This window comes from Cavia porcellus, unplaced genomic scaffold, assembly GCF_034190915.1.
Source record: "Cavia porcellus strain 051 isolate PalLab524CR breed Dunkin Hartley unplaced genomic scaffold, mCavPor4.1 scaffold_27, whole genome shotgun sequence".
Classification (NCBI taxonomy): domain Eukaryota; kingdom Metazoa; phylum Chordata; class Mammalia; order Rodentia; family Caviidae; genus Cavia; species Cavia porcellus.
The window spans coordinates 7,252,858-7,279,501 of NW_026947510.1; the positions used below are offsets into that span (position 1 = coordinate 7,252,858).

At 41.8% G+C, this 26,644-nt stretch overlaps 1 protein-coding gene across 4 annotated transcripts in view; it reads left to right on the forward strand.

Moving 5' to 3' along the window:
- The window catches only part of Kbtbd12 (kelch repeat and BTB domain containing 12), a 55,689-nt gene extending 29,591 nt beyond the window's left edge, over window positions 1-26,098 (forward strand). For 2 of the 4 annotated variants that reach the window (XM_013152824.3, XM_013152826.3), the window contains exons 5-6: window positions 8,297-8,494; window positions 19,266-19,762. In XM_013152824.3, coding sequence (XP_013008278.1) covers window positions 8,297-8,494; window positions 19,266-19,456 — 389 coding nt within the window. In that variant the 3' untranslated portion in view covers window positions 19,457-19,762. Of the gene's footprint in view, window positions 1-8,296; window positions 8,495-12,314; window positions 18,612-19,265; window positions 19,763-23,947 lie in introns of those variants that run through there. The other 2 variants (XM_013152831.2, XM_013152834.3) reach the window with 2 other exon arrangements.
- The last annotated feature ends 546 nt before the right edge of the window (window positions 26,099-26,644 follow it).

Sequence of the window (26,644 nt, forward strand, 5' to 3'; positions counted from 1 at the left end):
TCATCATGTAAAATAGGACACACACATACACATCAGTGGTACAGCTCTGTGGCAATTTTTTAAAAAGGGGACTTACCATTTCCCTGTCAAGGGAGACAGCTCATGGTAAGGCTTCCTACACATCTAATGTTCCAGCCCATCAATGTTGTTTTCTCCAAGAAGCCATTTTGTGCCTCATTGCTTTACTGAAAACATAACAGCATTGCATAAGCCTGACTCGCAGCTTGAATGCCATTAAAGAGTAATGAAGGGAAAAGTTACATAAAAGGCCTGAGTTATTATAGCAAATGCATTTCAAAGATCACTTTAGTGGTGAATTATTTTATGAGATAAGAGAATCAGGTTTCACTGTGTTTTCAGGTTTCAGGTCTTGTTGAACAAGATCTGAAAATCAGAAAAAGATTTTGCCTTTTTCTTTTGATAAAACTCTAAGCAATTTTTAAGAGCTTCTTGAATTACGTAGGTTGCTTATTAAAATGGCAGATTCTTCGTCCTCACCTTTCATCAATTTCATAGAGATCTAAAGTGGAACCTGGAAATCTGAATCATAGAAAGCATTGGGCAATTCTGATGTGAATAATCCATTAGACCAAACTTCAGAAAACACATTGTTTAGGAAAGTGACAAGATAATAATATGTTAATAGAGATGGCATGTGCTCAACATGTTTACTAGGCAAGAGTTCCATAACTGAATGCCTGGGCTGGTTTTTAAAAGAGACACACAGATGACTAAAACAGTACCTCTTTCTGTAAACAGCATCCAAGATTCTAGGAAGCTAGATAAGATTATTTGGTCCAAGCATCCTGCCATTGATAAATTAACAGAGCAAATTCTCTGGTGCTTCCTGATCTAATTGCAAGAGAGTGTTAGGCTAAAATAGATATTTCTTAAATAAATGCTAAATAAGGAAAACTTACATGGACAGAAAAGTCAGAGTATATAGTACCTCCTCATTTTGAGGAATGAGTTAGATTTACAGATTCGCCAGTTGCTGAGCTTTGAACTGCACGGAACTGTTCACCAAGGTATTGCTGTAAATCTGTCAACTATTTCCAACTAAGATATGAAGGGTGTTAAAGTTCTCTTATCTGCCACTTTAAATGGAATTCCAGAAATGAGTGCTCTAAAGACCAGAGTTTCCCTATGGCTTCCAGATCACAACCTACCTAGAGTAACTATAACACTGATATCCTAAAAGGTCAGAGGTCCTGCATCCCACATATCACTGTGACCATGAGTTAGGAATTACCCTTGATTCAGCCAGTGTGTAATTCCAGGACTCTGTTTTATGTGGTTTCATATTCATCTTTGGTTTCCCAGAGGAGTAGATTCTGAGTATCTTAGGAACAAAAAACAGAAGCAAAAGCAAAAACAGAACTAAAAGCTGAAACTTATAATTCTGTAAAACCAGTACAAACATGAAGTGGGCATACAAAATATGCTTTTAGGTTGCGCAAAAGTAAAAAGTTTAAAATGCTTCTGATTCAGGGTGTATGGAAGCTTCAAAAATGTGAACGCACCAGTGAGCAGTGCTAATAGTGTTCCTGAGAACAGGAGCAAAAGCCCACCGCTTTGGCTTGGGGTTACCTGTGTCTGCAGAAAAGTGTCGTGTTACACAGTTGTGGGGTTTGTGAAAAGAGGTGGTAACCTGTTAAAACACCATGCCAATAACAGGTTACTTGAGAAAGAAAATATTAGGCATGCCTAACAAACTGTCTGTTTCCATGGCTTGTTATGAGAGTGGATCACATTGTAACTCCTGAACTCTAAGGAAATGTTAAATTAAATTTGGTTTCTTCAAATCAGTAAGGCTGGGAACAACATTATATCTTAAAGAGTTGAAACAGAAAAAAAATGTCATACTTTAAAAAAGAAAATACCAATTTAAAAAAATCCTGGCATTTTGAGTAAAATGTATTATCTTTCCTCAAAATCAGTTTATCCTAATTCATATATGTGATCAATTTTTATCATGCTCTCCTGTCATTTCTTGAATATGGAAATGAGTACAAATGACTCATTATCTGTAAATTGTTTTCTTTAAAACACAACATAAATTCTCCAGGCTTCTTAGACCTTTCTCTTCAAATTTTCGTTTAACAAATACCGTGACACATCCTCTGGAAGGATGCAATGACTGACACTCGGGAATGGAAAGATGTGCTTCACCTGCCCCTCGTGAGCTTATGTCTTGTGGATTCTTACTTCACAAAGGCACTATTGGAAACTTGGCCAGTGTTCTGTTAGCAAAGGCTGACGACTCTGTAAGCAGGCAGACATGGGAAAGATTGAACTCCAGCAGGCATGCATATGCACCATGGTTCTCTGGCTCTCTGTATATGGCTGACCTTCCTGTGCTCCTTGGAAGGTCACCTGTGTGATCAGCTGAGCACTGAGGCCTGGGCTGAGGGTGAGGAGTTAGTCACCACACATTGAGGCTGGTTTCATGGCTTTATTATTTGTACTGGGTGTGGAAAGTGCTGGGGAAACAGATGCAAATTCAACATCATTCTGCCCGCAAGCACTTAGGGTCTAATCTAATAGAGAGATGCAGATAGATGGATAGAAAGATGATAGATAGAGACAGTATGTTTTTATAGGAACTTTGATTTCCACGCAGAGGACAGTAGAAGCTCAAAACTGGAATGCCAGCAGCTCGAGAAGGAGGTAAGAAGGAAGCCAAGGAATGCGAGGAGTGAGTAAGACAGGGCCGGGGCGAGGGGAGTCAGGTATACTGTTGGCAAAAAACATAGGTAGGACTGGTGTTAACATAGGTAGGTCTGCCCGACTGGGTGGCTGAACACAATGGTGACCTTCACCTGGGGCTGTGACATGCACGGGTCACCCATTAAGCTTATTGCTACCCACTCACCATTCCCAGACTCTCCCCAGCCTTGTTCTCTCTTTATGTGCTGGGCTTCAAGCCTGACTAGACCCTGCAGGAAAACCCAGCATGAGGGCAAGGAAGAGACAAGGAAAGACAGACCCAGGGGTTGACAGGCTGAGATCCAGCTAGAAACCCAGTGCACTCCAGCGCTGAACTGAGACATCCTTGAGGCTAAATGGGAGCAGACAGGACAACATTTTTCAGTCATAGCTTATTCAGCACCACTTGGGGACCCTCAGCTCCAGAGCCTTCTATCCAGCTGTCTACATTTCCACTTACAAGGAATAAGACAACCCAAACACTTGATTTTCCCTCCAAGCTCTAACTAATAAAACTTGGTCTCCTCTTCCAGTTGCTTTATGTGTTTTTCACAGTAATCTGTTTGGAGTCATAAAACACAGACCAATAGGGGTTGGGGATTTGGCTCAGTGGTGTAAGCTCAGTGGTGTAAGTGCCTGCCTGATGAGCATGAGCAAACTCATTAGTTTGATCCCCAGTACCAAAAAAAAACAAAAAACAAAAAAACAGACAGATCACTGTATTTTTTTAGTTTGCTGAGAAAAAGTTGTCACAAGCAAACAGCATATATCAGTGGAAGGTCTGGGAACCTAAGATACACAATAAGTCAGTGTCACTTGACCCCATCCAAAACTCGTAAAAGGCAAGTAAGGACTTTTGTTTGAAAATAGCCAGCAGCTTTCCTGTGTTAGACTGTGCAAAATGACAGTTCATGTTTTCTAAGGTTTTAGGTTCTAAATCTGGAATTAAAACGAAAGTGTAAAAAAGTCAGCTGACAACTCGCTATCACCACAGATACATGGCCAGTTTCATGCCAGGAGCTTCCAGATTGTAGAGATTTCCTGTCCACATGACCTCTCCCACCTCTCTCAGAAGTTCATGACCAAATGAGTGACTCTAGGTCACGTGAGAGGCACAAGGGCTGAGAGAAGGCTCTGCTGACTTCCTAACTCTTTGACCTTCCTTGTGTCTCTGCCCACCCTCAGGGCTACTGAGCCAATCAAAGCCACCAATTATAGACATACCAGATCATTAAATTGAGAGAAATCAAAGGTTAAATTTCAAAACTTTAGTAAGTACTGGTTTATTTGTAAACATCCTAGAACAGGAGACAGAATAAGAGTTTGGCATGGTAGTTCGTGCCTGTAATTTTAGCACTCTGAGAGACTGAAGCAGGAGGATCAAAAATTAGAGCCAATCCTGGTCAAGTTAACAAGATCTTGACTAAAAATAAAAGGGGGAGGCTTGGGGATGTAGATCAGTGTGAAGGCTCTGGGTTCAGTCCTCAGTACTGTAAAAGAGGAGGAAGGAGAAAAGAACAAAAATTACCACAAGTACTGACTGCATGCTGGCCATTTTATGTAGAGCTATCCTTATATGTCAGTGCATGAGAGTTAATATATAAAAGAAAATTCCTATAGAAATTCACAGAGATGAGTTCCTCCTTACCCTTCTGCTGTCCGTGGTTTTCTAATAGTTTAATCCCTATAACAATTTATGAAAGTGACATTATCCTGAATTTGCAGATGGGAAAAACTCTGGCTTAGAGGAGTTAGTTTTACACTGGAGCATGCGCACATGCGCGTGCGTGCGCGCGCGCGCACACACACACACACACACACGCACACACGCACACACACACTCTCTCATAGCCATTCCCTCCAGAGAGGGGTTTAGTAAGCACTTCAGGAAACTTCAGAAGTGTTACAGACCTCTCTTGTAGTTTGGATCCAACCCAGGGGAGCATAGGCTATGTATGCCTGCCACCTAGAGGCAGCACTGGGGTTGAAGGGCACAGGGGCCAGGGCTACTGGGTTGTAAGTCCTGGGGGGTTGTCAGAGAGGCACCACTCCCTCTATGTCCTCCCCCAGCTCCCAGGAGAGGCTGACTCCCACAACCCTCAGAAAGGAAAGAATATCACAACCCAACACAACAAAAGGAAGTCTTCATCTTCTCAGAAATGAAAATGAAGAAAGGAAGGCATTGTCCTCTTCTATAATTATCTCTCTGTACTCCATCCCCAAAATAATCCAGGTCTTTATTTTGCGTTTGAGGTCCATTTGTGTATGACTTGAAAAGATAATTTCCATTCATTTGCCTGTTTTTGAATAAAGGAAAGTTCTGCTCAGAGCTTTTGATAGCATATAAATTAAAGATATGGAGGTATCTCATTGACATTCTACAGATGTGCTGATCCTACCCTAGGATCTCTCATCAAAAGATTTCTCTTGTAGTGCTGGTGCTGACTTATTAATAAAGATCATGCCTTTATTTGATTATTTATCTAATCAAGATTCACCTTCAGTTAAGCTCATTAAGTCTGCAGCTAACAGAGTGTGTTTGATGGGGAATTACACCTGAGACAGAGGATGTTCCCAGGAGTCAGTGGTGAAAAACAAAGGTGGAGTAACTTATAAGCCATGTTGCCCCTCAAGTAAAGCATCTGAACTCTCTGCCACTCAGGTTGAAAGGGCACATAGTAGAAAGGTTAGTTTTATAGAGTAAGGGCTAAACATTATAATTGAATAAACTTGGTAGCAAAGCAACAGAAATGATAAGTACTCTCATTATTCAGAAAAAATCAAGTGACTAATACCCATTCTTTCTATGCATTGTGTAGGGGCAGCTTTTCTAAGTGGTTTTTATGTGAACTTCTGACTTGGATTCAGGAGACTGGCATTCAAGGTGCCCTAGCCTGACCCCCAGAGACTCACATTTAACCTGTTTGCCTCACTTACTGGTTACCTGAATTAAGTGTATTCACCCAGTACAATCTCATCTCTCCTGGATCTTATAGAAATTAACAACTAAATCATCTTATCCTTATGGCGAGGTGCTGGGTTCAGCTGCTCTGGACCAATTCGACATTTTGTTAGGCTAAGGAACCTCTTGCTGTAGTGCCAAGCCCCACTCCCATAAGCAACTGGCTGATTATGAGAAACACAGGCATGATCTTTATTAACATGTCAGCACCAGTTGCTACTGAAGTAAAGAAGCAACTTAATGCTTGTATTGTTTGATTGACTTTGCAAGTCTAAAACCAGTAGACTGAGCATCTATTTAGAGAATAACAATATGCAATATAGCAACTATAGGGATCTCCTTCTGAAGGTGGAAGCCATTGTTAATTCCCTATTATTTTGTTTTAAATTCCTGTATCATTTTCATTGTTTTGTTTGATTTTATTATGTCTGATGGTATGGGCAACTATTTTATAGATAACAAAATATATTATGGAAGCCACTGATTTCCTGTTATCTTGTTTTTATTGGCTTTATTCTGTTCTGTTTTGTTTGATTTTTATTAAACCTGAAGGTATGGGCAGCTATTTTGAAGAAAACAAGAGGTATTATGGTAGCCATTGTTGATTTTCTATTATCCTATTTTGAAGTCCTGTACCACTTTCACTGTTTTGATTGGGTTTATCCTGTCTTATTTTGTTTGGTTTTATTCCCTAGGAAGAAAGAAAGAAAGAAAGAAAGAAAGAAAGAAAGAAAGAAAGAAAGAAAGAAAAGAAAAGAAAAGAGTGCTCCCAGAGTGCCACAGTGAGAATGGCCTGCAAACAGCAGAGCTGAGCTATTGACTGAGGCCAGTGTGTACCTGCCTCGGAAACGTGGCAGGTCAGACTTGTAGTTGTAATGGGCTAAATTATTTATCCAATCGGATAAGAGAGAAAGCAGCTTAAAGCTTCCTGAGTTTGTAGGCTCAGTCCCTGGATTCATACTGCGACAGGAAGCAGGCCATACTTCATCAACAAAGCAGCAAAAAGTTTTCCACAAACCCCTTTCTTGTCACCTCTGACACCTGGCTTAAGCCCTAACTGGGTGCAAGTAAGCTACTCCCATCACCTTCTGTGGCAGGCCCTGTACAAAGTGCCCTTGAAATTGCCTCTATCCTCAGTGAGCTTACAGAATACCCACCTGGACAGAGAAGCACATGGAAAGTTAAATTTTGCATTCATTCATTCATTCAGACACCCAGTGTGCTAGGTGCTGTGCTTAGGACTGGGGAACAGGTTCAGTGAGCAAGAGAAGAAAACAGATGTTGATGAAACACCATCTGGCTAATACAATGTGGGTAAAGGGTGTTAAATAGAAGTAAAAGGAGAAATGCTACAAGGCAGTATGCAGTTAATTTCTCAGCAAGTGACCCTTTTGCATAAGGTAAAAACCATGAGATTACCATTCTTCCTCGTTTGGGTTTTGATGTTGCTGTAAACAACATACCCAGCACCAGTCACCACCCTACACATGCAGTGGCTCGCCCGGGAAAAGAGTTAGTATAGACAAGGCCAGCACTTTCCGGTTTGTTTGCTGGTTTGTTTTTGTTTTTGTCAGTCAAGTGAATCAGGATGTGGGTCTGGATGGAATGGGGCCCAGGAGGAAAAGAGTGCCCCTCCCCTCGGGAATTCACCAGCCTTAGGAGTCATCCTTCCAGTCCAAGAAGATGACCACAAAGACTTTTCACTGTAGGATTTGGGAGGGGAGAACAAAAACAAAAATCATCTACCAACTTGCTTTTTTGCTTTTTGCTTGTTTGTTTGTTTTTTTACATTGAACTGAGAAGTCTTACACAATTTTACTTTTCCCAAGGAGGGGTATACTTAATCAGAATTCTGCAAATATTATTTCTGTTACTTGCTACTATCTCTAGATTTCTGAATCTAATTTGTATCCCTTTTAAGCTACATGTCATTTTATCCTCTTCTATATTTTCATAAATGACTTGGTCTATCTCATGCATCTCTTAAGGGAAGGAAACCTGTGTTATACTCTGTGTATCTTTTAAACTCCTTGTCACTTAGCACATGGCCTTGTGCTAAGTGCACAAGTGCATAATGGGCACTTAATGGGTATCTGGCAGAAGAACTGTATCATCCAAAAATGTGGGATGCACTGGCTATCTGAGTTTAAGGCCTTCCTTTAAGCACAAACCTAAAACTTACAAAGAATAGTGCTTTCTTCATTGGGAAACATTCGTGCAACTGAGAAGGAGAGGGGAGACTAGCTTAATGAGGGATAGGAATGACCCAATCCTAGGTAGCTAAATCAGCAAGGTCACTGATGACCTTCAGCAGCGAAGCCAATGTTCATGGCACATTACCCTCAGGTACAAGCCTGACCTTGTGGAAACCAGCACCAGATATGTTGAATCTAAGGCTCACAATGGGATCAGTCTCATACAGACACATAGAGAGAACCCAAGCAAAAACTACAGTAAATTTGGCTATGCTATCAACATTGCTTAGAAATTATCTAAGAAGTAATATCAGGCAAGAAAGAAAAGCCAAGCTCCATAAACCAGTCCTACAGCCTGCTCCAGCAGGGCACTGTCCATGTTGCAGTTTCAGTTCCTGATCATCTCCTGTCTGTGTTCCATTCTCTGTAGGTGGAATTGGCTGCCTGGGGCGAGATAGAGGCCAGGTTCGGAAATGCCTTGATGTGGTGGAGATCTACAACCCAGATGGGGACTTCTGGCGAGAGGGCCCACCTATGCCAAGTCCCCTTCTCTCTCTCCGAACGAATTCCACCAATGCTGGGGCAGTGGACGGGAAGCTCTATGTCTGCGGGGGATTCCATGGAGCAGGTACTGGCCACTTCCAACTGTTTGGGAACCTCTCTGGAGGTTAATTTTGATCTTTCTTCACTGGTCCACTTAGCTGTGAAGTACAAGCACTGGAAAAAGTGTGGCTTTTAGGGCTCAGTGAGCAGATCAGCAGACCTCTATGCCTGAGCTTTACCTCTGCCAGATGGAGTGATGACATTCCCAGCTGTTGAAAGGATTCTGTAGATGCTAGTTTAGGGAATCTAGTTTATGCACACAGCAGACCCTCAATATACAGCAGTTGGATATAGAAAAGAGAGAATGGGAGAAATGAGGCAGGGGGACAAACACTTTGGAGGAATAGGAATAAAGGAAGGATTTCAAAACAGGCAGAATACATGGGAGCAGAGGAATGACCAGAAGCACTGGGTGGTAGGTATTTCTGTCTTTATTGAAGGTGTTCACACTATACCACCACCACCACTTGAAGTCATTTGCTTGCGGTTATTTCTGAAACAACCTCAAGTACATGTATTTGTAATGAGGTTAGTTCCATGTATCTAAGTGGACCATCACTGCATTCTACAGTATGGGTTCCTAATTTTAACATAACAGAAATTTTTAGAAATGCATAAATCTGACAGGCCAATGTCTCCAAAGTTTGTTTAGTTGTATCAGTAAATAAGGCAGAATGCAATTATTTTAAAATTGACTGTTTCTTACCTCATTAGAGGAACCATTAGACCAGGCCTGAGGGCACTTCACATTTGGAAGAATGCGAGATTAAAACAGGGCTTGTAGCTGGGAGTAATGTTGTATACTGGTATGCCAGCAGAGCAGAGTCTCCTGCAGGCCTGCCTCCTTTTCTAAGCACACATTTATGTGGAACTTCAAGAGTAGGACTTGGGGCAAAGGATGTAACTCAGTGGTAGAACACTTGTTTGGCATTGTGCAAGGTCCTGGGTTCAGTTCCCAGCACTCCAAAACACTAGGGAGCTAGTGCAAGGCCACAAAAAAAGGATAGTAAGGTTTCCATTATTAATTCAAAGAGATTTCCAAGACATAAATCAGGAGTGATAAACAGATCTTATTTTGTTCTTGATTCAAACAAATCCTCCATAAAAAGATATTTTTCAAATAATCTGGGAAATTTTATTATAGACCAGGGTGTCAGATTCTATCAAGGAGTTATTAATTTTTCTAGGGATAATAATGTGTTATAGTTCTATATAAATGAAGGAAAATTCTGACCAAGTAGAGTATTTAAGGTAAGAATGATATGCCATCTGGAATCTGTTTTAACTACTCTAGCAAAAATTTTTAATGAGAGAAGGGAGAAGAATAGATTTTACTATATTAGTAAGTGTTGATAATTGTCAAAGCTGGGTATTGAGCACTAGAGACTACTATTTTTGCTTTGCTTTTCCCTCTGTCTCTCTTTTCTTTTTGGTTTTTTGAGACAGATAGTCTCACTAGGTAGTCCAGGCTAGCCTTGAACTTGTGTTGATCCCTCCTGCCTCAGTCTCCCAAGTGCTGGGATTATAGGCATGTGCTATCACACCTGGCACCTGCTTTTGCTATTTTAAATGCTTGAAATATACCACAATAAAGAGCTTGACTTTCTCTTTGTGTCCTTCAGAAGACTTTCCAATGAGGTTTTCACTATCTTTTCCATCTTGAGCATTATATGCCACGCTCAAGTAAAAATTACATTCCATCAGGATAGCAAGAAACCTACCAAGCACAGGGCCTGTCTCTACAAAGGGGTGAGGAGAGCAAGCTAGTGCAGGCCCACATCCAGCAGAGCTCTTCTCTACCTCTCATCCCATGAACTCCTCTCCACTCCCTGGGCTTTGGCTTTCTCTGGCCCAGAAAGGAAGAGCAGAGAATACAAGCAGTAGCCTCAGGCCTTCCAGAGGGAATGGGTGGAAATGAGTGTCTAAGGAGCTGAAAGACATTCTGTTTTTCCTTATCTTACTTAGTATATTATTGAGTTAGAGAGTTGATATCCCCTAGGTTTTCTAGGATATATATTAAACTCACCAAGCTCCTTTCTTGGTGCCATAATGGACTGATAATGCTTTCAGCCAGAGGGAAAATGATTTACTATATGAGCCTCCAAGCCTGTTTTAATTATCTGGCTCTCTGAGGGTAGATTATGTGGGACTCACAGGATGCATTGTCGCTGGAAGTCGATGCAAAATAGAACGATTGTGTAACAGCATGCCCCTCAGACCTGAGCAGGCACAGAAGCCTCTTCCCTTGCCTGGCAGTAAATAAATGGGGCCTGTTTGTTCCATTTCCTTCTCAAAAAACCACAGCCAAAGACTTCAACTTTTTAATACAGTCAGTTCAACAAAGTATTGTAGCTATTGAAATATATCATGGGCAGGCATTTAGAATAGAATCTTAATATAGTCAACATTTAATGGAAAAGTATATAAATGTGATAAGTACAGTAATTTTTATTAAAATAATGTTTTTAAAAGTAACATCTTTAGTTTACCTTTGTCTTACCTCTCAGCCTCGTAACATACAGGTGATAGAATAAGCACTGTTAGTCAAAAGGCAGAAGGGCGAGAATAAGGACAGAATTTTGGAAGCTGGGTTGCAGATGAGTGAGTAGAACTAACTAGACCTAAGAAGGATTAACCCAAAACTGGCAATGAGAAAAAAAAATACCCAGAAATCTAATTTGGACCAAAGGAGCCTAGATAACCTCAAGAGTTGGCAAGGTGACTCTGGAAGAGGAAATATAGATGACACTAAAGACAGGAAAATGCCTGTCCCCCACCCTAGATTTGCTGTGAGACCAAGCCCTTCTTCCCCCTGGGTTGAGGCTGCAGAGGAGGAAAGAGCTGAGGCCAGGCATCCAGCACTGAAAACAGGGATTCAGGGAAAGATGACACACTGACCATGGAGAGCCCCAGCTTCCTTCCTTTCCAGGAACCCCAGATGTGGGCAGCCATCCCCTCCAAACCACAAAACAAGGCAAAGCCATATCACTTTGCCATGAATCTCAAAACCAGTTTCCATGGTGAGGTGGTATGAGATACACTCTCACAAATGGGCAAGGGTCACCAGATGTTTGAGCAAAGTGTGTATGTATATAAAAAACAGAAATAAAAACAGTAAAAGCAACCAAGGGGAAACAGATTGTACCAGGAGAAGAATGATCCTCAGGGAGATAAGAGACTGCTATGTGAGGATGACTTCCCAGAAAACAGAGCAAAAACAATTAGATTAAAAAAGGGCAGAGGAGAAATCAAGTCCAGAAGGCACAAGATTTGAATAATAGGAACTCTGGCAATTGAGAGCAGAAAAAACAGCTGGGTATGGTGCCTATAATCCCAGCACTTGGAAGGCTGAGGCAGGAGGATCACCATGAGTTTCAGGTTATTCTGGCCTACATAGTGAGTTCAAGACCTTGTCTCAAGAGAGAGACAGACAGACAGACAGATAGACAGAGAATAGAGAAAATGGAGAAAATAAATCATCATGAAGTAAGTAAAGAGAATTTTCTAAAACCAAAGTTCCAGATCAAAATCATGTATCAGATACCTAGGACAACAGATGAAAACAGACCCAAACCAAGCACATCAGTGACCTTATGGAATGTTAGGGACAAATAAAAAGCCCTAAAACTTTCTAGAGAGAGAGAAAAAAGATTCTACACAATGTACCAAGAGTTAGACTTCCAAAATATAACACTGGAAATGAGAAGAAAATAAAATAAATGCTTTCAAAACTTTGAGAAATTATGTTCCACCTACACAACCATACCTGCTGAACTAGTAAACTGTGAAGGTGCGTTTCCTGACAGGCAACATCTCACGTTGTTTCCCCTTGTCTTTTTATCAAGATATCCTTTTTAGTGGAGAGACTGAAGCCAGATGACCATGAGCATGAGGCCGGCCTGGAAGAGCAGCTTCACCAAAAATGAGCATGTGACGCAAGAAAGAGTAGATGCAGGAAACAGGACCAAACATCATAGGGAGGAAAGGAAATTCCTGGGAGGACATGGAGGGAAAGTCCAGAGAGCAACCCATACAGAGCAGAGCTTGTCGAAAGGCTATGAGAGCAATGTCTTCAGGAAGAGAAACAGGCCACCTGACCCTGGATGTTGAGACTCCAAAACGTGAGCTACACAAAGCTCTTTTCTTTAGGAGTCCTTAGCTTCAGTTATTTTGTTACAGCAACAGAAAACAAACCAAGACAGAGGCACTAAAGACTCGACTCATCTGACTTTGGTCTAGAAATTTTTCTTTACTTACTTCGTTTTTTGAAAAAAGGTTACACATTTGCAGAAAAGCATGAAAACTAACAGAAACAAAGCAACTTGAGAGCAAATGGCAAGTAAGTAATACAGGACAGGAAAAGTATACCACACAACTCACCAGTGAGGTGCATTTATAACAGTGATGGCAGTGTTGAGCTAACCAGAGCTATGCCTTAACCGTACTAGAAAAATGAGGGAACAGAAAGTAGGCAGGTGTGGTGCAGACCAGAGGGAAAGGTAAACCCACAATTCCCGCAAAGTTGAGTCTTCAAAGCCTCTGTCTTGGTCTGTTTTCTGTTGCTATAACAAAATAACTGAAGCTAAGGGCTCCTAAAGAAAAGAGGTTTATGTAGCTCAGGTTTTGGAGTCTCAAAGTCCAGGGTCAGGTGGTCCCAACTGTCTGGCCTCTGTTGGGCTCTCTTGGCCACATTCCACAATGCCAGATGACATCAAGGTGACAGTGCACACAAAGGGCAGGTCACACGGCCAGACAGGAAGCCAGGGGGATGTAGGAGCCAGGCTTGCTATTCTAGAGCAGCCTGCTCTCTGGAACCAACCAGAGCACTGAGAACTGTGGCTATCCTTTCCAAGGGCAGTGATGACCTAACTACCCTTGTAGACCCTGCCTCTTAAAGGGCCTTCATCCTCCCAAGACCAGGATGGTGGCCCTGGGGATGAGCTCACCAGCACACAAATCACTAAAGAATGTACTCAAACCAGAAGTTGAGAAGTGGGAGTGGTGTTCTTAAAAATGTTATTAGCAGGTCTAGTTGTCAAGGCTGGAGGAGTCAGAAAGGGTAGAAAGAGAAGCGGTAAATGGGGGCCACATTTTTAAGGACTAAAGCTTACAAAGTCATTTGACAGTAAGTCATGTGATTGGGAAGCTGATGAAAAACTACTTCAAATACACAAGCGCAGTCTCTATTGGTGATGGTGACCATTTTGAAGCTTTCAGTGATACAAACATCCTCTGCAGCATGTGTGCCATAGGCTTGCCACTACTGGTCTATTTGATAGAGGAATACTAAAGAGAGAATTAAGGAAAATATTAGCAGACATGTATTGGACATCAAACCCCCATGGGTCTCATACCTGTGATGTATCTCAGGAGGAGCACCAGCTGCCTTCTCTCTGGTCCGTCCCTCCCAGCTTCTTCCTGTCACAGACATCATGGGCAATGTGTTATTTTCCTCCAGGCCAAAGGCAAGCCTGGGACACATCAGAAGGTCTTTTCTCCACCACCAGCATGACCTCAGGAAGCCAGTGCTAGGCTTCAAGAAGGTCAGGACTCAGGACCTTCTGAAATTCTTACAAAATATGGGAAAAATGGCATTTCCCAACTTGTTCTATGAGTCCAATGTTATGCTGATACCAAAAGCCAGAGAAGGATGTTGCAGAAAAAAAACAATACATCAATAGCCTTTCTGAATATAAGTGGGAGAGTCTTCTTTTGAGATCTACAGTGCTGCACATTTTGTCAATTAAAAATATATGCATAAAGCCAGGCATGGTGGTGCATGGTACATACCTGTAATCTCAGCACTAGGGAGGCTGAAGCAGGAGGACTGCCACAAGTTTGAGGTCAGCCTGGGCTACATAGAGAGTTCAAGGGCAGCCTGAGCTACATAGTGAGACTCTGTCTCAAAAAAATATATATACATATATATATATGCATACAAGTTAGCTCTTACAGTTTGTTTTAAACAAAAGAATACATAGTCCTTCATATCTGTGAGTTCTCTTTCATTAGCCCGTGTTTGTGGTACATAATGATCACATACCCTTGTAAAGTTGGTGCATAGACAGAAACACTTTCATTCTTTTCCACTCCTTTCCTCCCTGTCTCCTCCTGTTCTCTGTCTCTTGACACCCTTCCCATTTATGAAAGATCTGGCTCCCTACTTCCTATTATCTCTCTTTTATTTTGCTCATTATTTATTCTCTGGGTTTCTCATATAAGGGCATCTATGCAATACTGGAGCTTTTGTGTCTGATTTATTTCGTTTAACAGTAATGTCTCAAGGTGCTCCTATTTTCCCACAAATAACTCAAGTTTATCCTTCTTTATGGCAAAGCAGTACTCCACTGTGTGTAGACACCACATTTTCTTTATCCAGCCATCTACTGATGCACAATATAGGCTACTTCCAAGATTTATCTGTTATGAGTGTGCTGCTATAAACACAAGTGTGTGTGAGTCACTGTAATATAATGTCCCTAACTCTTTTGGATAGATACCTAGAAGAGGGCTAGCTGGCTGAAATGGAATTTCTAGTTTTATTTTTCGGAGGAATCTCCATACTGATTTCCATAGTGGTTGTATTAGTTCCCACAGCCTCCAGCATTTGTCAATATTTGGTTTCTTAAAGATAGACATTCTTCCTGGGGTAAGATGGAATCTCAGTGTTTTTTAAAATTTGTATTTTTCTAATGGCCGACAATGTTGAGCCTTTTTTCATGCATTTATTGGCCATCTGTACTTCTTCTTCTGGGAAGTGTCTGTTCATTTCACTCACTCATTTTTTGATTGGGTCTCATTTAGAGGGAAGTCTAATTTTTTAATTCTTTATGTATTACAAATATTAGTCCTCTGTCTGAAGAATAGCTGTAAAAAATTTTTTCTTATTCTATAGGTTGTCTCTTCATTCTGTTAGGTATTTCTTTTGCTGTGCAGACTTTTTAATTTGAAATGATCACATTTGTTAATTCTTGATATTGTTTCCTGTGCAACTGAGGTTCTGGTAAGAAAGTCCTTGCCTATGCTTGCATTATTAAGATCTTTATCTGTTTTACCTTCCAGTGGATTAAATGCTTCTTTTTAAATATTTATATCTTTGATTCATTTTGATTTTTATTTTAATACATATTTTAATACAAGATATGGGTCTGGATTCAGTCTTCTGCATAAGGATAGTCAGTTTTCCCAGCATCATTTGGATATCTTTCTTCCAGGGTATGTTTTTGGCCCCTTTGTCAAAGATCAGATAACTGAATGTATCCAGGATTACTTCTGGGTCACCTAGTCTGTTGAACTGATCCATATGTCTGTTTGCAACCATGCTATTTTTGATCACTGTGGCTTTGTGATATAACTTCGAATCTGAGATGGTGATTCTTCCTGCTCTGCTCTTGTTATCCCGGATTGTTTTGGCTTTTCTGGGTCTCTTCTGGTTCCATATAAATGTCAGAATTGCTTTCTCCAGTTGTGTGAGGCATGCTGTTGGTATTTTGATTGAGATTGCATTAAATCTATACATCAGTTTTGAAAGTATGCCCATTTTGAGTATTCAGGTTCAGCTTGTCCAGGAACAAGTAATGTCTTTCCATTTTCTGAAGTCTTACTCAGTCTCCCTTTCCAGAGTACTATATGTAGTTTTTTTCATTTCCTTTGTTAGGTTAATTTTAAGTATTTAATTTTTCTTGGTTTATTGTGAATGCGTTTTTTTCCTAATTTAATCTTGAACAAAATACTAGCAAACCAAATCCTACATCATACAACAAGAATGCTCTATCAAGACCAAACAGAATCTATCTGAAAAATGAAATGTTGGCTAACCATCTGAAAATTAGTTGATGTCATCTACCATACTGATAGAATAAAAGCCAAAAAAAGATGAACATCTTTATAGATGCAAAAAAAAAAAAAAAAGATTTCACAAAATCTACCACTCACTCACTATATAAGTACTCAGTATACTAGAAATAGAAGACAAAGTTCTCAAACTTATAAAGGGCATCTATGAAAAATCCAACAGCTAATATCATTCGTAGAGTGAAAGATAAAAATTTTTCCTCTAAAATCACGAACTCTTGCCATTTCTATTCAGAATTGTGCTGGAGTATATAATCAGGAAACATAGGAAAGAAAAAGAAAAGATAAGGCATCCAGATTGGGAAGTGATAAAAGGTAATTACATGTGACAGGATCTGGTTTTGGGGGGGGAAGAGTCTCTTTTTTTTTGTCCTGGAGATGGAAATTTGGACTTTCACACTGAACTATATCCCCAGTGCTTTTTATATTTTATTTTGAGACAAGATTTTTCTAGGATGCCCAGACTGGCCTCTAACTTTCCGTCCTTCTGACTTAGCCACCCAGAGTGCTGGAATTACAAGTATGTGTTACTATGCCTAACTAACAAAATCTTGTGTTGAGAAAATCCTAAGAAATTACAAGAAAACTATTAGAGCCAGTATTAGTTCAGCAAGGTTATAGAACATAAGACCAGTATACGAAAAGCAGTTATGTTTTATACCCTTGCATTGAACAATCAAAAAATGAAATTAAACAACCATTCCATTTACTATAGCATCAAAAAGAATAAAATACTTAGGAATAAATTTTCTTCCTAAAAAGTTATAGGCCTTGTACACTGCAAAACATTAGTAAAAGAAATTGAAAACCTAAATAGATAGTAAGACATTATATATAAAACTTGGTAAGGTGATATTAAAATTCAAATGGAAATGCAAGAGACTCAATATAACTAAAAACAATCTTGTAAAAGAAAAATAAAGTTAGAAGATTTACACTTCCTAATTTCAAAACTTAATTTAAAACTATAATAATCAATACTGTGATAGTGGCATAGAATATATATGGATCGATGGAATAGACTTGTGAGTCCAGAAGTAATCCCTTCTATTACAGCCAATTGATTGTCAACAAAGCTTCCATGACAGTCTCATGGAAAAAAGATCTTTTTGTCAGCAAATGGCACAGGAATAATTGGATATCCCCATGCCAAAGAATGAAGTTGGATCCCTACCTCACACCATGTACAAAAATGAACTCAAAATAGATCTAAAACTTAGACATAAGTGTTAAAACTCTAAAACTCATAGAAGAAAATATAGGTATAAACTTCTGTGACATTGACAGTGGTTTCTTAGATATACCTGAACCGTATATGCAAAAATAGAGACAAATCATGCCTCAAAATTTAAGACTTTTCTGTTTCAAAAGGCAACATCAAGAAAATGAAAAAGCAACCAACTACTAAAGGATGAGAGAAAATATTTGCAAATCCTATATCTGATGAGACTTGTATCTATACTATATGTAAAAATCTTACAAATCAATAATAAAAAGACAATCTATGTTTTTAAGTAGCAAAAGACTTCAATAGACATTTCTCCAGTGAGTGCTTAGCACTCCTTCCATTGTGGAAATGCAAATCAAAATCCTGAGATGGCACTTTGCACCTACCAGGATGACTATAGTTAAAGAGTTAGAGAATAACAAATACCAACAAGAATTGGAGAAGTTGGCATCCCTATTCACTCCTGTGGAAAACAGAAAATATACAGCTGCTGTGGAAATCAGCCTGGCATTTCCTCATAGGTTAAACTCAGGGTTGCCATGTGACCCAGAAATTCTACTGCTACACAAGAGAATTCTAAATATCTGTCCATACAGAAGCTTATACGTGAATGTTTACAGCAGCAATATCTGTAACAGTTAAAAAGTGAACAACTGCAGCATTTATCAACAGAATGGATAAATAGAATATGCTATATTTATGTGGTAGGATGTTATTTGGCAATAAAATGGAATGAAGTTCTATTACACACTATGACCTGAGTGAACCCTGAAAATGTTAATCTAAGTGAAAGATAGCAGCCACAAAAGACCACATATTGTATGACCCCATTTTCATGAAATGTCCGGGAAAGGCAACTGCACAGAAACAGAAAATAATCTTATGGTTATCAGGGGCCAGGGGAAGGGTTGATGGAAAGTGACTGGTAATGGGTACAGGGTTTCGCTGAGGTGACGAAGATGCTCTAAAATTAAACAGTCATGATTGTATAACTTTGTGAATGTGCTTTGAAAAATCACTGAATTGTATACTTTCTAAAATGAAATTTATTTATAAGGCCGGTCTGTCATCTCAGTGCTTGGGAGGCTGAGGCAGGAGGATCACTGTGAGTTCAAGATCAGTCTGGGCTACATAGTGAGTTCAAGACCAACCTGAACTAGCTAGTAAGGCCCTGTCTAAAATAAATAAATAAAGTGTGGGTTATGCTGTTTTTAAAAGAAAATAGTTCTGTTTTTAAAAGAAACAGTCAACTCTTTCTCCTTTCCTGCCCCAAAAGTAGTCAGCTTTTGGCTCTGAACTTCCTGTAGGGAGAGCATTTAGAAGTGGGTCTCTGGGTAAAAAAGGCAGAAATGGCTCATTACAGAGACAGGTTTTTGGAAACAAAAACAGAAGATATTGGTGGCTGATGACACCTAGTGGCAAAACTTACTGACTGCTGTGAGAACATCCAAGAGATGGCAGCACTGTGGTCTTGGAAATTGGCAAAAGATTCCTGTGAACTGAACACCAAAGGCCATTCCCGTGTTTTTAGCACAGGGGAACCCCAGAATTCTTGTGTACCAAGAAGAGGGGCTGCTCCTGAGGGCATAGCCAGCACCCTGTTGACCAAGCCCCAACTTGGTTTTACTTTGTAACTCTCTGAGAACGGTTTCTTTCTCTCTCTCTCCCTCTCCCTCTTCCTCTCTCTCTCTCTCTTTCCTCTCACCCCCATCAGGGCAGTTTCACTGTCGTCCTCGACTGACTTCTAGTGGATCCAGGCAGCATTTCCACCTGAGTCCCAGCCCTTCCCCATCTCTCCCTCCTTCACCCAGAACCGGGAAGCCTTTCTGCTTCCCCATCTGTCAAGACCATCTGACCTCCCTCAAACCCCTCTGTCTTCTGCGGTCCAGTTGGGAGCTAGTCTAGGGTGGAAAGGGAGCAGTTATGTCAGGGAGGGAAGCGCAGTGGGCACTACCGTGCGGATTCCCACTAACATGGGTGGCAGACAACGCCCTGGCGTTAACTCAGCGCCAGATGCTGTTGCAAGCACTGTGCATGGGTTAGCTTGATCCCCTAGCTGCCTGCAAGGAAGAGACTTTCTTCACCCTTATTTTACAGTGCAGAAATGAACACACCTGGAGAGCTCACACAGGGGATAAATGCTGAATTTGGGATTCAAACCTAGATATGGAATCTGACCTAAACTCTCTACAGTAGATGAATTAAATTATTATATTTCAATATGGAGCCTGTGTTATCATCTTTCACGAGGTCTTCAAACTATTCTAATAATAGGCAGGGTTGAGAGCCACCAGGCTGGCTGGTGCCTATTAGGGTCTATCCTTCAACATACCTGTGTTTCATCCTTGCCACGCAATAAGACCACATTGAACCTAAAGACACAGGCACAGATATATTCAGTTGCAGCCCCTAGGGGCTCATTGAAGGTGAAATAAGAAAGTTGCTGTGTTATTAGTATAATGGGCTCAGCCGGCTGCTTAGTATTAGCTATGTTCCCTAGAGAAATAGCTGACCCCACGTTTGGAGCACAGAAACTATGAGGTGAGCGAAGGTTACATTTGTGTTCCAGAAAGCAAGTAAGCTGTCAGAGACTTAAGGAGCCGTGTTAAAAAACAAAAAACAGAGAAGCCAGCCTAAAAGCACAGTCTCTGGCAAAATTCAGAATACTTTAAACATCAAAAGTCATGGTTGACTGTATCTGATGGCAATGAATAAACAGGCAGCTAATTAACGTATAAGAAATGGTAGAAGGGTAGATAAAATCAGTGCATTGTGACCCCTAGTAATTAGCTCAAGGGCACACCATACCTGGATGCTAGAAGCACTCAATGAAAGCTTCTGAAGAACAGGATATTAGCATGGCACCAAATATTACCAAACAAATCACGTAAAAACTTCAACAGTGGAGAAACTGAATGGTCACCATTGTATCCACGAGGGGATAACTGTACAGTATTTGCTTCCTGTGTAATACAGGAGGAAAACTTTTCACCACCACACCAAAATGCTTAATGTATGTAATCAAACCTTCACATTTTACCTCAGTTTATAGAGGAGTAACAAAATAAATGATCCTATGAGGAAATATAAAATTTTAAGTTTAGAACATTCTACAAGAAAGCTGTTCTAGAGTCTTAAATTAATGTCAGTAAAAGGAGACCAAAGAGATAAAAAAACAACCAAATAAAATGGTTGAACTCTTACTGGATCCTGGTCTGAAAATAGCAGTTATATTGGGCATTTTAGAGAGAATTGGGAAATTCAGAAGATAGGTTATTATGTATTATTTTACAACCAATGTAAATTTTCTTAGGCATGATAATTGTCTTAGTCGCTCTCTTGTTGCTGAGACAAAACACCTGGCACCCACCGCTTAAAGAAAAGGAGAAACGTCTCCCCATAGCATCGTCCTAGCTAGCAGGCCGCGTCCTGCGACAGATGAGCAGCAGGGCTGCTCTCCACCGAAGAGCAAGTCAGCAGGAACCGTTCTGAGGGGGCCCTCCGCGAGCCTCCTGTTTCCCATTTTGGATGGTCTGACCAATTCAAGGGTGAAATAGCTTTCCCACTGCAGTGCTCCCCACTCTAGAGAGCATCCCTAAGAAGCACAGGGGACAGACCCAGGCATGCTACCACTCACCATTGCTTTGACATCGTGTTATTTACCTTGAAAACTCAAGTGAATTTTTCCTGCTTAACATATCTGTACCTGTCTTCGAAGGAAATAATGCTCTAAATCGCATAGTAGTCGGAGTGGCGGCATGCAGAGTCCCTGATTCCTTCAGGGACTACCACGCTGCTGCCTCCAGCATGTTTATTCATAGATAATTAACTGAATTGAGAAGACCTGACACGGAGCTCGCCTCCTGCCTCTTCTAGTTAGTATGATAATGTCCCAGGATCCAGGCCTCAAAGAAATAGGTCAAGGCAAATGCCATCACCCCCACCCCCACCTCCTTTATGAAGTCAGCGGAATGCCAAGAGTGACCCCAAGAGGTGGAATAAGATAAACCCTTGCGCATTCTGAGAGTCACCAGCGTCTGTCATCTAGGGTTCTCCCCATCACAGTGACTCAAGCTCTCAGGTCTCTGCTTCACTTCCTGTTAGTGCAGCAATTTCACTCCACAGAAATAAAGCAAGAGATGCCTAGAAAAGAGGCAGTATGCATGCGGAGCTCTGCACTTCCTCAGGGAGCACTCCAGGGAGCGGCAGAGGTACAGGGGTGGCAAAAAGTCCCTTGGTTCTGTCGTCTGAAAGGCCCAACCTGCGGTAATTTGAATAAAGACACTGGAAGGCTTCATCCACTAAAATAAAACAAAAACAAAGCCCTGGCTTGGTGATGCTGAAAAACACACTTCAAGGCTGTCACAGAAAATGATGATTACTTTACCTTGGTAGCAGGAACAAACAGGAAGATGTGATTTGGGCCACTGAGCAGCACACCCTGCTTCCTGGTGGATGCAGTGCCCACTCCTGCTGAGGCTGCCATACAGTCTCCTGTGAGGCAGAGGCAGACAACAGCCACGTCCAGGGGCAGTGTGGAGGGGCAGTGGCAGCGCTGTGGCCTGTCCAGGCATCCTTAGGAAGACCCATTTTGCTCCACCAGACAAAATCAGTTTGTTGCTGCTCCCAAGAACCTTGATACAATAAACACAGCCCCTTTCGCACTTAACAGCACAATGTTGAACTATAGAAAGCAGAAACTATTAGAAATAGTGTGCCAGGTACATGGCACACACCTGTAATCCCAGCATTTGGGAGGCTGAGGCAGGAGGCTCTTGGCAAGTTCAAGGCCAAGCTGGGCTACATAGTGAGATTCTGTCTCAAAAACAGAGGGCGGGGGGGAATGCGTGTGTACCATTCTTACAAACTATCTGGACAGATGGATTTGTAAAACTAAAGCAAAAGGAGACTTGGAGCTGAGTTATCTAACACAATAGTCAGTATGCAACACATGTGGCCATGGTTACTGTATTGGACAATGGAGATGACAGAACAGGTCCCCATCCTGAAAAGTTCCCTCTGATACCACTGGTGTGATGAAGTTCTGTAGAACAATTAGTACATTTAATTTCATAGAAATATCCCTATGCCAAACAAACAAAAATATACCATCCTTTTAATACTTCTAGAGTCACTGTGCCTGATAGTGCATCCTGTAATCCCAGCCCTCAGTAGGCTGAGGCACCATAAATTCTAGGCCAGCAGGGACTACACAGCAAGAACCTATCTCAGAAAACAACCCCTTCCACACACAAAAAAAAAAAATTGTAAAAAAAAAAAAAAAAGCCCTCTTCTAGAACACTTACATTAACTAACAATAAAAGAGGACCAAAGAAAATCTGAATATATTTTCCAAAGAAGAAATTATGGAAACTACATACCCATCCACAATGCAATTAAATTATAATTTTGCAACAAAAGAACAGTTGAATCCACATACATTCACGCTTTTATACATACTTGGATGGAAATTTTAAAACATCATTTTAAATAAGTCTTGGATTAAAGTAGAATTCAAGCCTGAAATTGCAAACTATGGAGAAATCTAAACCACACTAGGAATCTTCTACAAAGCAGAACAGTATTCAGAGAGAAATTTAAAGGCTTGAATGTATGTATAAAAAGGGATTAAAAATGAAAATAAATGAACTCAGCACCCGTTTCAAGAAGACAGAAAAAAGGAATTCTAAATAGAGCAAAAGAAAATCTCAGATATGTCTTTCTGCTGAGTCCAAATTACTCTATCTGGCACTATTCAAAATTTTTCACTTGAGGTAAGAGGCCTGACCTAATTCTCAGTTTCAGTACTGATAGTATATTCATTAGAATTTTCTAAATAAATTACATTGAAAGACATAAAGGAACTCCCAACTCCCAAAATCAAGAAATACATCAAGCTTCTAACCAGACTGTTAAACCATTAGACCTTCCCAATTTAGTTTACAAATTTAATATATAAGCCCAAACAAAACCATATTCTCTTTAGAGTCGTGTCTATTTCTGTCTGGTACTAGAGATTGAACCCCCAATGGCCTTCATACTGAGCTACATTCCCAGCCCTTTTTTAAAATTTTAAGACAGAGTCTTGCTAAGTTGCCTAGGCTGGGATCTAACTCGAGATCCTCCTGCCTGAGCCTCCCAGCATGCTGGCATTGCAGACCATAGCTGCCACCATACCTGGTTTGAATAGATTTTTCAGTGTGAGCAGTAGCATGTCCTTTCTCAACTTCTTATGTTGTGAATACTATGCATTCCCCTCACAGCATCTTTATGCCTTTGTTTGTGCATTACCTCTTGGTGCTTAGTGCCTTGTTGAGACTTGGTTTACCACAGTGTTAATGGCCTCTGAATTTGATATCCCATGACATTTTGTCTCCCTACTGTGCTGTATCTCAGATCGCCATGAGGTTATCTCCAAAGAAATCCTGGAGCTAGACCCTTGGGAAAACCAGTGGAATGTTATCGCCATCAATGTCCTCATGCATGACAGCTATGATGTCTGCCTGGTGGCCAGGATGAACCCCCGAGACCTCATCCCCCCGCCCTCGGACCTGGTGGAGGACGGCAGGGACCACTGAGGCCAGCATGGCTGCAGGCCCTCAGAGTGGAGCACACCCTGCCTGCCGGCAGGTACCATCCCAAAACACAGCTGCCACCACGGTGCACGTGTGTTACATGTGTGGCGGTGTGGGTGAGAGCTGTGCTGTGCTATGCTGGGAGAAAGGATGTAGGGTCTCTCAGACAGGTAGAGGAGGTGGCACTGGGAGGAGCATGAAGAGGGCCTCAGAGCGCAGGGATGGGAGGATCTCACTTACTGGGTACTCAAGAACAGAGGGTGAGCCAGGCATGGTGGTGCATGCCTGTCGTCCCAGTACTTGGGAAGCTGAGGCAGGAGTATTACTGTGAGTTTGAGGCTAGCTGGGCCACATAGTGAGCTCAAGGTCAGCCTGAACTACGTAGCAAGACCTTGTCTCAAAAAACAAAGCAAAACAAAAAAAAAAAAAAAAAAAAAAAAGAGCAGAGGGTGATATCCTCAAAGGTCCCCAGAGGGCAAGTTATTCACCTGTGTGGCATCTCAGCCTCCTGGGCTACACTGCCTGGATACAGGATTTGCTACCAAGATTTAAAAAAAATAAATAAATAAAGTAGCTGTAGCTAAATGACCATACCTGCAAGGAAAAGGGCTTTGGATTGTGGCTCTTAAGCAAGAGAATTCTCTCAAGACAGTGACTGCAAAGGGACATCTTCCCTCTGCTGAGGCTCCTGTCCTAGCAGCACTGCTGGTCATTGAAATAGCCCCCGACTGCAGCCTGGTCACTGGCGATGTGTCCACGCCCCCTTGGCAGGCACTTTGAGCAGAAAATTCCTCCCAGAACAGAGACAGGGTTCTGCCGCCCTTAGCTTCCAAGGTCAGCACCACATATTAGACCAGACTTCCACAACTGCCCCTGCCCAGCCCTGAATGTCACAGGCCAAAGGCATCCTCCTGGGGGACAGGTGGCCATACCCCCACTGCCTGCTGCCCTCTGGGCCCAGCCTTTGAACCTGTCCCATGTCACAGGGTGAACACAGGGAGTCAGTCACCAAGTATAGTTTAGGGGTGGCACTGAAATGCCATGTGGGGAATCCTCTACCTCATTCCACCCATCTTTGCCGAAGCACAGGGCTCACCTGCGGGGGCTGTTTCAGGAGTTTCACGCAGAATGGTGCTGTCTTTGCCAGGGAGACAAAGCCCACACTGTGACAGGCCTCCTCATGCTGACTGTGACGGTGGCAGCCAAGCTCCAGTCACTCACTGGCAGATAAACCAAGTCCACTAGAACTGGAGCCAGTGGGGAAAGAGTTTATAGGGGCAATACGGGTTCAGCTAGGCTGTCCCCAAAGTCCCCTGGCATGGGGATGGATCTCTGGTGGCCAGAATGGAGTAGTGTTCTGAAGCTATGGTGCTTGGTCTGGGATCCAGAAAGCTGAGTTTGGATGAGCTGCTCTGCTCCCTCAGGAGGCTGCACTCTGCCACTCTACCCGTGGGCAGCCTTGGCCGAGGACAGGCCATGGCCTCTGCCTCCCCAAGTCGTGAGTCTCTGCTGGAGCTGCCTGAAGGATGGGCAGGCGCCCAGAGACAGAGGTTCCCAAACCTGTTCCCAGAGAGTGACTTCCCAGATTTAATGTTTCTTTCTGATCTTAATTTTCCTTTTACGTAATAGATTGTTTCTTGTTCACATGGTTATGGTGAGTTTGGGTGCCTCTTCTCCGACTTTCGTATTTGTAACCAAACATGACTGCCACCACCTCCTCAGGCAGATTAAGGCCATTGCCCTTTGGCACAGCCCTTGCTGTGACTGCGGCTGTGTCCTGGACTGACAGCCTCCTGTCCCTGAGACACTGAGGAGCTCAATGGGGAAGGAGTTTGGCTGGGAGCGATTAAAGACCACAGTACCACCATGCTGGCTCTGTGCATGTTCTAGACAGCAGCACTGTTGTCCAGTTGACTTGTAACAAGCAAATGCTTTAGATCCAAACTTATAAAATAAAATATTACTTACGAAAGATTGCTTGCATGTTGGTTTTTGTACCGCAGCTTCCTGTGAGTTTCATTTGAGAGGGGTTCCTGAGCTTTAGGGGTGCTGAGCGGCCCCAGAGCCGGGAGTGACCAGCCAAAATGGGACAGCAGAGGGAGACAGAGGCAGGCCCAGGAAGGGGGAGACAGGTAGCCGGCAGCCAGTTTTTGGGCAGCCAGGGCACAAGAGGGCACAAGAGGATGTCTCATGGTGTTACTGCTGTAGCCTCTAGCTACTCTAGAGGCTGAGGCAAAATTGCAAGATCCAGCTCAACTTGGGCAATCTAGTGATTTCACAAGAACCTGTCTCAAAATAAAAAAAAGAAAGGTCTGAGGTATGGTTCAGGGTGTGAGTTCAAGCCTCAGTACAAAAGAAAGAGGACGAGGAACAGGGGTTTAGCTCAGTGGCACAAGTGTCTGCCTGGCAAGTGCAAGGTTGTGAGATCAATCCCCCAGTACCAAAAAAAAAAAAAAAAAGAATGAAAGAGGAGAACAGAGGAGGAGAGGGAGAAGAATGAAGTGGGGAAGACATTCTA